This window comes from Plectropomus leopardus, chromosome 12 (assembly GCF_008729295.1).
Source record: "Plectropomus leopardus isolate mb chromosome 12, YSFRI_Pleo_2.0, whole genome shotgun sequence".
In the NCBI taxonomy this organism is placed as follows: Eukaryota; Metazoa; Chordata; class Actinopteri; order Perciformes; family Serranidae; genus Plectropomus; species Plectropomus leopardus.
The window spans coordinates 632,197-641,189 of NC_056474.1; the positions used below are offsets into that span (position 1 = coordinate 632,197).

At 37.5% G+C, this 8,993-nt stretch overlaps 1 protein-coding gene and 1 pseudogene across 1 annotated transcript; one reads left to right on the forward strand and one right to left on the reverse strand.

The window, feature by feature from the left end:
* The window catches only part of LOC121951355, a 14,648-nt pseudogene extending 11,102 nt beyond the window's left edge, over positions 1-3,546 (reverse strand).
* A 1,044-nt stretch (positions 3,547-4,590) lies between these two features.
* On the forward strand, positions 4,591-8,982 carry LOC121951987 (prohibitin-2-like). Its single transcript, XM_042498490.1, has 3 exons — positions 4,591-4,645; positions 7,390-7,519; positions 8,392-8,982. The coding sequence occupies exons 1-3, from the start codon at positions 4,625-4,627 to the stop codon at positions 8,529-8,531; spliced, it is 291 nt and encodes a 96-aa protein (XP_042354424.1). The 5' UTR covers positions 4,591-4,624; the 3' UTR covers positions 8,532-8,982.
* The last annotated feature ends 11 nt before the right edge of the window (positions 8,983-8,993 follow it).

Below are 8,993 nucleotides of genomic sequence, written 5' to 3' on the forward strand. Positions count from 1 at the left end.
CACTGTTTCTCCAAAAAACCTTTAATTATTATATTTATTATAGCCGCTGATATTTTACTTTAATTTTCTGGAGGTTATTTCATTGATTTTTTTTTTAAGATTTTTTACAGCTAATATTTTTAACTTGTTGTACTTTAACTTAAAAGAAGCGAGTCGATAAATCTTCCACAACCGCTGATGTGTTGACAAGTAAACTAGAGCTGCAACATTTAATTGATTAGTCGAAATTAAACTGATCTGAAACTATTTTGGTAATCGAGTCGTTTAATTTATTCTTCAATCAAAAATACTTCCAAATATCAGATACTTTAGATGTGAGGATTTGCTCCCATTTTTATTAAAGTGAATATCTTATTTTCAGTCGTCGTCTCCGGCTCTAAGAAATCATGTTGTACATTTTTCAGCTTTTTTATTGATCCAATAATTAATCAATAATGAAAATAATCGAAACCATATTTTAAATCTGCTGCTCGAGTGAAGCTGAAGTAAAGTTAGTTACACTGTTGGAGAATTTCCGGTACTTTTCTGGAAATACTCAAGCATAGCCTGTACTCGAGTACATATTACTTTAGGAAGTAAGAGTAGGAAAAATATTACTTTATTTTAATATATCAGTACTTTTACTGCACAGCGTCATGCAGGAGTCAGACTGAGCTGCAACATTAAAATCCAGATCACATCAAAGATTCGGCGCTCTGCAAAAACCTCTTTCACTTTCAGCGTTTATTTTAGATTCAGCGTCTGAGTTTTTATTTGGAACGCAGCCGCCTCACTCGTGACGCAGTATTTGTTGGCAGTGGTTAAAGAAATACTCTGAAGTTTTACTTCAGTAAAAGCAGTAATACAGCAGTGTAGAAATACTCTGTTTAAAGTGAAAGTCCTGATTTCAAAAGTGTTACTTTTTTAAAATGATATATCTAAAATTATGCTACAGATATTTATACAATTCTTGATCATTTTTGGACCATTTTTGTGAAGTTGCCACCTTCCACTTTCTTTGCTCGGGCGTCAAAGGGTTAATGGCACTCTGAATACTGCAGTTTTTCTTACTATTTTGTATTAATAATCTGAATCTGCAAAGTTTTTCAATAAACGCAGTGCAGTATAAAGACGCTGGTGGAGTACAAGTATCAGGCAGCAGAAAATGTGAATACTCAAGTGAAGTACAAGTAGCTTAAAACTGCACTTCAGTACAGTATTTAGTACTTTCCACTACTGTCTGTTGTTGTAGTTTTGTGGTATTGGATTATTTTTTTCTTCCAGCACTCTTCTGCAAATTATGAAGGTGGCAAAATGCAGATACTTGCAGTACAAGTACCTCAAAATAGTTATTAGTACTTTGTTATAAAGTTTCCATTACAGTATGTTGTTGTGGTTTTGCAGTATTGATACTTAAGAAGTATTTCTTTATTGCAGGACTCACATTACATCATTTCTGATAACTCACATCTTAAAGAATAAAGCTTGTTTAAAATGCAGATACTAGTACTACAGTTACCTCAAAATTGTACTTAAGTACAGTACTTTGTTACTTCCCACTAATGTTTGTTGGTGAAATTTGTAGTACTGATACTTCAAATATTATTTTTTTCTTCACATTGTCACATCACATAATTTCTGTAAACCCACAGCAACAGCTTAAAGTATAACGTTCGACAAATTAGATACTTGCAGTATAAGTACCTCAAAAAATTTCTTAAGTACAGTTCTTTATTATAGACTTTCCACCAATGTTTGTTGCTGTATTTTGTGGTATTAACAGGTACATCAGAAGTTGTTTTTTTGCATTATCTCTGTTGATGTTTTAGTGCAGTACTAATACTCAGAGGTTACTGTTTTCTTGCAGCATTAATGCCGCATCATCTCTGTAAACTCTCAGCTACAGTTTAAAGTACAAAGTTTGTGCAGATATTTTGCAGTAAAAGTACCTCAAAATTGTTGTTAATTACTTTGTTATAGACTTTCCTTCACTGTTTGATAAGTAGTTTTGCAGTATTAAAACATCAGAAATACTGTTTTTTTGCTTTGTTATAGACTTTCCTTCACTGTTTGTTGATGTTTTATTGCAGTATTAATACATCATTAGTATTTTTTTCTTGCAGCATTCACATCACATCATCTCTGTACACTCTTCGCTACAGTTTAAAGTACAATGTTTGACAAAATGAGGATACCTGCAGTACAAGTACCTCAGAATTGCAAAGTACTTTGTTAAAGACTTTCCTTCACTGTTTGTTGATGTTTTATTGCAGTATTAATACATCAGAGGTTACTTTTTTCTTGCAGCATTCACATCATCTCTGGAAACTCACAGTTTAAGCTTCAGCTAGACAAAATGCAGGTATTTTGGAGTAAAAGTACCTCAGAATTGTTCTTGAGTACTTTGTTATGGACCTTCCTTCGTTGTTTGTTGGTGTGGTTTCGCAGTATTAATACATCATTAGTACTTTTTTAGCTCTCACATCAAATTGTCGCTGTAAACTCTTACCCGCATTTTAAAGTACTAAGTTTGAAAAAATGCAGATATTTTGCAGTAAAATACCTCAAAATTGTTCTTAGGTACTTTTCAATAGACTTTCCTTCACTGTTTGTTGATGTTTTATTGCAGTATTAATACATCATTAGTATTTTTTTCTTGCAGCATTCACATCCCATCATCTCTATACACTCTTCGCTACAGTTTTAAGTACAGTGTTTGACATAATGAGGATACCTGCAGTACAAGTACCTCAGAATAGTTAAATACTTTGTTAAAGACTTTCCTTCACTGTTTGTTGATGTTTTATTGCAGTATTAATACTCAGAGGTTACTGTTTTCTTGCAGCATTAATGCCACATCATCTCTGTAAACTGAGCTACAGTTTAAAGTACAAGGTTTGTCAGAATGCAGATGTTTTGCAGTAAAAGTACCTCTCGGCAGCAGTATTTGGCTAAATGTAGGTTACTCGGGTGCTTGTCGCGCGCACAGCAGGCCTCCAAACACCGTGTCGTCACATACCTTCAGTAACCCGCCGTGATGTTGGTGACTCAGGGATCTGGTCTCAGAGCAGAAACCAAACCGGACCTCCCCGGGGAGTGACGTAATAACAAAGTAGTAATAAAGTAGTAATAATAATGATAATGACGGTCACGGCGATCACGCGCTGTCGCTGATAAGAGAACAGAGTCGGGCTGCAGTCTGTTCCTGGTGAGTCTGCAGCGGTCTGCAGGACCTGACATGTCTGATCTGAGACCAGGATCCACCCAGACGGGACTGAGCCCTCCGACACCCGCACCCGGCCCCGAGCACGGCCCCCCTCCTCCCCCCGCTCCTCACCTTCACTGATAGCTGATCGATGATCGATGCCGTGGTGTCGGGGCTCCGGTGTGTCCGCGGTGCTCCAGGTGTCGGCGGTCCGCCTCCTCTACATGCTGCGCGAGTGTGAACCCGGAAAAACGGCCCGCGCGGCGCTCCGTTAACTATAAAAGGAGTGATTTCCTCAGGAGGAACTCTCTCTGAGCCAATCAGCGAGCCGCCAGGGCGGCAACTGCAACTGCAACTGCAACCGGACAGTCGGCCGACGGAGGCAACCCGAGCTCCACTGCTGCAACTGCAACCGAGAGAGAACCGGCGAGTTTAGGAGCTAAGTATGGAAAACCATTTCTGCCAAGACAAAAATAAATAAATAATAACAGTAATTATAACAACAATAACAATATATTTTTTATTATTTTGAAAAGCATATTTTGTGCGCACAGCAGTATGAGTGTGTAATATTAAAGTGGGATCTAAGGGTTAATTTCACAATTTTGTCATTTTTTGTCAAAAGCCAAAATGATCAAAAAATGAAGAATGAAAAACACGAAGAGAAAATCTATTTAGCATGTAGCATACTGAAAATATGTATTTTTGTGCGTTTTTTTTTTTTTTTTGTCATCTAAAAACAAAGTGACATCATGACAAAAAACTGGCATTTAAAGGGTTAAAATTCTGTAAATTAAATTTTGATTTTGAAAATAATGTTAAAGCAGGCACTAAGGGTTAGTTTCATGATCTTGTCTCTTTTGTTTGTTTGTTTGTTGTTGTTGTTATTGTTATTGTTGTTTTTAACTCAGCATCTCATTATTTGGACTTCTAAAGTCATAATATTAAACTTGGAACTTCAGTTTTTACTTAACTATCCCATGATCCTGACTTCATAAGTCATAAATGTAACTACTCTTTTTATTATTCTAAGATGCCTGTTACCTTCAGGCAGAAGGACTACAGATGAAAACAAAGTTGTAGAATAACTCGGGTGCATTTACATTTCTTTTTAATGTGGATTAACCCTTTGAAACCTGTGCAAATTGACTTGATTGATTGATTTTTTTTTAATTCTATTTTATGTATTCTATATATTTTAATTTTAATAATAATATAATATTTATATTTTTTATTTTATATTATTATTTTATTATTATTATTATTATTATTATTAGTAGTAGTAGTAGTAGTAGTAGTAGTTATTGTTATTATTTTTATTAACACAATACAACCTCGATGAAATCCTACATTTCCCATGCTGCCCCGCGTACACGGAAGTACGTCATCACGCGTGACCTTGTCGTTCTTCTTCACTTGGGTTTTTCTGAGAGGACGAGCATGGCGAATAAAGAGCCCGGCGTAAGTGTGTTTTCACCTTTAAATCTTTAAAAAAAATCATTTATATCGCATTTTCCCGCCTTCGGTCCGGTTGAACCTCTCTGCTGTTTCCCGCCGTTTGCACGCCGGCTCGTGACATAAGCGGTTAACGTTAGGATGGTTAAAAGTGCACGTGAGTCAGGCGATTGTGATGTAAGCTAACGTTAGCTTCAGAGTAATGATGGTGGCCGAGGTGTTTCCAGGAGCTGCAGGTCAAAACTGAAGCTGGAGGTTTGATTTAAGCTAATCAATGTCGGTTAGTTATTATTTCATCGGCAGTCTTGCAGGAATGTTCCTTTTAGCTTCGCTCGCTTCAGGTGCCAGTCTCCGCCTAAAAATCTTACAAATGAACAATTTCTCTCGAGTTTAAACGCGTTAATGCGTCATATCGCAGCACTTTAAACATGTGCAGACTTTGTAGAGTATCCTCTTCAATTCGGCGTACATGTTATACACTGAGCCGCTTAAATATCTTTACAGTCATCGGTTATGCTGAACGCTGCACCGGAGCCCGGTAATGTCACGTTACGCGGCGGTTGATTTAAATAACGACAAACAAACAGAAAATGCTGATATTCTGTTAAAATAATTCCACTTTTTCGGGGTACCCGTAAGCCGAAGTGAAGTTCGCAGCTCATTAAATTAAAGCAGATCATCAATTGTGTCTAACAATGGGATTAATTTGCTTTTCGTTCCAGCAAATATTAAATCAGCGGACGTTTGAATGGAGTTTGGTTGCTCCTGCTCACATATGGAATGCGTTTTTGTGGCTAGATTCAGTCCTTATGAGAGCGTTTGGAGGTTCAGATAGTGTGTTTTTATCCAGTCATCACACGTAATTCAGTGAGTACAAACTATATAAACTTTATTAAGAAAATCAACAGTGTGTAATAACAACAACAACAACAACAATAATATATAGGACTTATATGAGACTTTCTACATATTCTAAGGTGCTTTACATGAGATACAAAAATAAGACAAATACAAAATGAAGGATGTTACGTGCTGAGAGATGCTTACATGAAACAGAGGAACAGAATACACAGATGAAACATTGAGGGTATAAAAGGTGAGATTTGGGGAGGCAAGTGACTGAAAAGGCTCGAGCAGAAGCAAACGCTTACATATGCCCATCTTACACTCGTATCAAGTTAAACTACTTTTTCAATAATAAAAAAAACATTCAGTCTTGTAACCCTCAAAAATAATGCTGTAAATCATTCTTTTGCAAATTAAAAAATTAGTCGTGCATTTTTAAATTTTCAGACAGCAAAGACACATCTCCTTTTAATCTCTCTCTTTTTTTAGCTTTTGGTACGGAAAAATTAGTCTCAAATCAAAACCCTTGTACTCCTTCTGGAAGTGACTTTTTTTCTTGCGTTAAATATTATTTGCATTATTTCATAATAAACCAAGTCTTTAGGTTTCATGGTTTGGGATTTAATAAAACAACAACGGTTCACGTGTGATCACATTAATCAGCCTCTTTATGACACAGATGGCTCATTTTTGTTGTAAGACTATTGAAGTTGTCGTTGTTTTAAAGGTCGACCGCCACAGTTCCTCACTGTAAGACACATAACGAAGTATAAATGAGCAGTAAATTATATACAGCCCCTCAGAGTTAATATATATCTATATCAGGACTGCCACTGAGGTTTAAATTTTGAGTTGACCTTCAGCATGGTTAGTGATCCCGTGTGAAGGTCACTCAGTGTTTTGTCTGTTTGTGAAGTTTTAACCATGAAGGACTTTTCTGCCCTGAAATCAGCTCAGTGTGTGCTGAGCCTTCGAGAGTGAGCGGCTGTACTCTTCTGAATCAGAGGATTCGTTTTTCAAAGGAACATCGTGCAAAATAATAGAGACACAATGTAAAATAAAGCTAAGAAAATTTAACAATATCATATTTAAACATTTATCTGTTATTAAAGTGCCTGTTTTTTTTAAGTGTACAGAAATGTGCGAATTAGGGATGCCCCAGTCTGTCCTGTTCATCCAGTATTAAGCATCAAGTCCCAATACTTGTTTTTATCTGAATAATCCAGCTGCACACTTCACACATAAACTACTTTAAATTTATAAAAATCAGTGTATGTGCTGACAAGAAGAAATGTCTGCTTGCTTCATGTTTTCTTTTAACTAAAATAGAAAAAGGAAACTTTTTTTTAGACGGCTCTTATTACAATTCCACTTGCTGCAGCATTTGTTTTTTCAACAAAATGACAAAGTAAAGAAAGTAAAATGCGTCTTCAGAAACTGCTCTCAGATCCACTTCGTGCTGCGTTGTAATAAAAGTACAGAACATTAAAAATGAGAAATAAATTCATCATGTTATAGCTGAACTTTAAACATTTCCATTCACAACAAATAAAAAACAGTCACTCATCGCAGCTTTGCAGTAAAACTGTTTCACTTAAAATAAACAACAGAAATTTAATTCAACATGAAAATAATCAGATTTTTTCTTATGGCAGCAGCAGCATCACAGTAAAACCCGAATATCTGCCACAAATCGTGCTCTCCGTTACGACACCTGTGTGACGGCGGACCTAAACAAAGGATCGGACGAGGCGCGTGCTCAAAATAGCCGATCCCGATCGGTTAAAGAATGTGTCGATCAGGCCCGATATCGATCCGTACGATCCGATCGAAGTTCAGTGTCGGTGCAGAAACGAGTTTCCGACGGGAGACGGCGGTGGATGACCCGGAGGTTTGTGTTTCAGGGTTTCCTGCAGCAGCTGCGGCAGATCGCAGGCAGGATGTCATCGGGACCTCGGGGTGCAGGACTCGGCGTCAAACTGCTGATCGGCGCTGGAGCTCTGGCTTACGGAGTGAAGGAAGCGACGTACACAGGTACAGGTGCACAGCCGTGCGTTCAGGACGCTCACACGAGGTCAGGAAAAGTGGAGTTATTGTGTCAGTCCGACTAAAACTGGACTTTTGAATCCTGCGAACATGTTAGGAAATAAATCCAGTTCTCAAAGTCGGACTTTAAACGGACTCGGCAGTCTGAGCGTGGTCCTGGTCGCCGTGCTGTGAAATATTTGCAGGAGCAGCACGACTTCATAACTGAGTGAGATCGCTCATAAATGTGGAAATCCAGAACCAACAGCAGCGTCACGGCGAGCGTTTGTACGTTTGACCGAGTCACTCCTGTATTCTCAGGTTCAGCTGCTATATTTAATGTTGAATTCCTGTTTTCACTGAATATTTAGAAATAGGTTTGTTCGTTTACTTTTGTTTATTCTCAGTTTCAGCTGCTGCGTTTTATGCATTTTGATTTATTTTCAGAAATGTGATTCCTTCTTGTTTTGAGTTTGAAAGCTGTTCCAAGTTGCTGCTGGTGCAAAATTGTTGCTGTTTTAATAACAAATAAATTAAAAAAATAAAGATTCAGTGCATTTATATCTATGTGTTAATTGTTACATTTAGTTTTACAAAGTTAGAAGAGTAAAGTTTAAGTCACACCTGATGCCTTTTCCCCATGGTCAGGTATACAGTTTATTAATTCAACCATGGGATCGGATCAGTGTCGGGTATCGACTGATACGTAAAGCCCGGGTATCGCTGTCAAGCCTGAAATCGTCGGGTCACTGCATTTCTGTAAATAGTATCTGTTTATAGCGGCGAGCTGAAAGGGGGGCAGATCTCCGGCTGTCGGACAGGCTGTCTTCTGTCGTGGCCTCAGGTATTAATAAAGGTTCCTGTGTTTGTGTTTCCTGCAGTTGAAGGAGGACAGAGAGCGATCATCTTCAACAGGATCGGAGGGATGCAGATGGACACGGTTCTCTCTGAGGGACTCCACTTCAGGTACGAGGCGCCGCACGAATATACAGCTGCATGTCAGAAAATTACAATATCGTGAAAAAGTTACTTACTCTAAGTAATCTAATTCAAAAAAATAAACCTTCATATATTGAATATTCATTACACATAAACTGAAATATTTCAAGCCTTTTTTTGTTTTAATTTTGATGAATAAGGCTTATAGCTTTTTAATAACTATCAGAAATCCAGCATCTCAAATTATCAGAATATTTCCTAAGATCATTCAAAAGTATGTTAATTTATATACTAAGTACTTGGTTGGAGCTCCTTCACTCCGAATTACATGTCACTTTCTTAAATAACTGATAAACACTGAACTTTTTCATGATATTCTGATTTTTGAGATGCAGCTATAAACACACCTGCAGAGTTTTAAGGCAGTTCAATCATCAGGGTCCAAACAACGCCACGCCCAAACCGTCCCACGACCTCTCGTAAAGCTCTCGCCTTCACCTTCATCTCCGCTAACATCTGTCCGTATGACGTTCCCTTTTTTTAA

Coding starts and splice junctions, on each gene's coding strand:
- LOC121951987 (XM_042498490.1), top strand. CDS start 4,625: ATGGCGAATAAAGAGCCCGGC. Junction 4,646..7,389: donor TGGCGAATAAAGAGCCCGGC/GTAAGTGTGTTT, acceptor TTTGTGTTTCAG/GGTTTCCTGCAGCAGCTGCG. Junction 7,520..8,391: donor GAAGGAAGCGACGTACACAG/GTACAGGTGCAC, acceptor TGTTTCCTGCAG/TTGAAGGAGGACAGAGAGCG.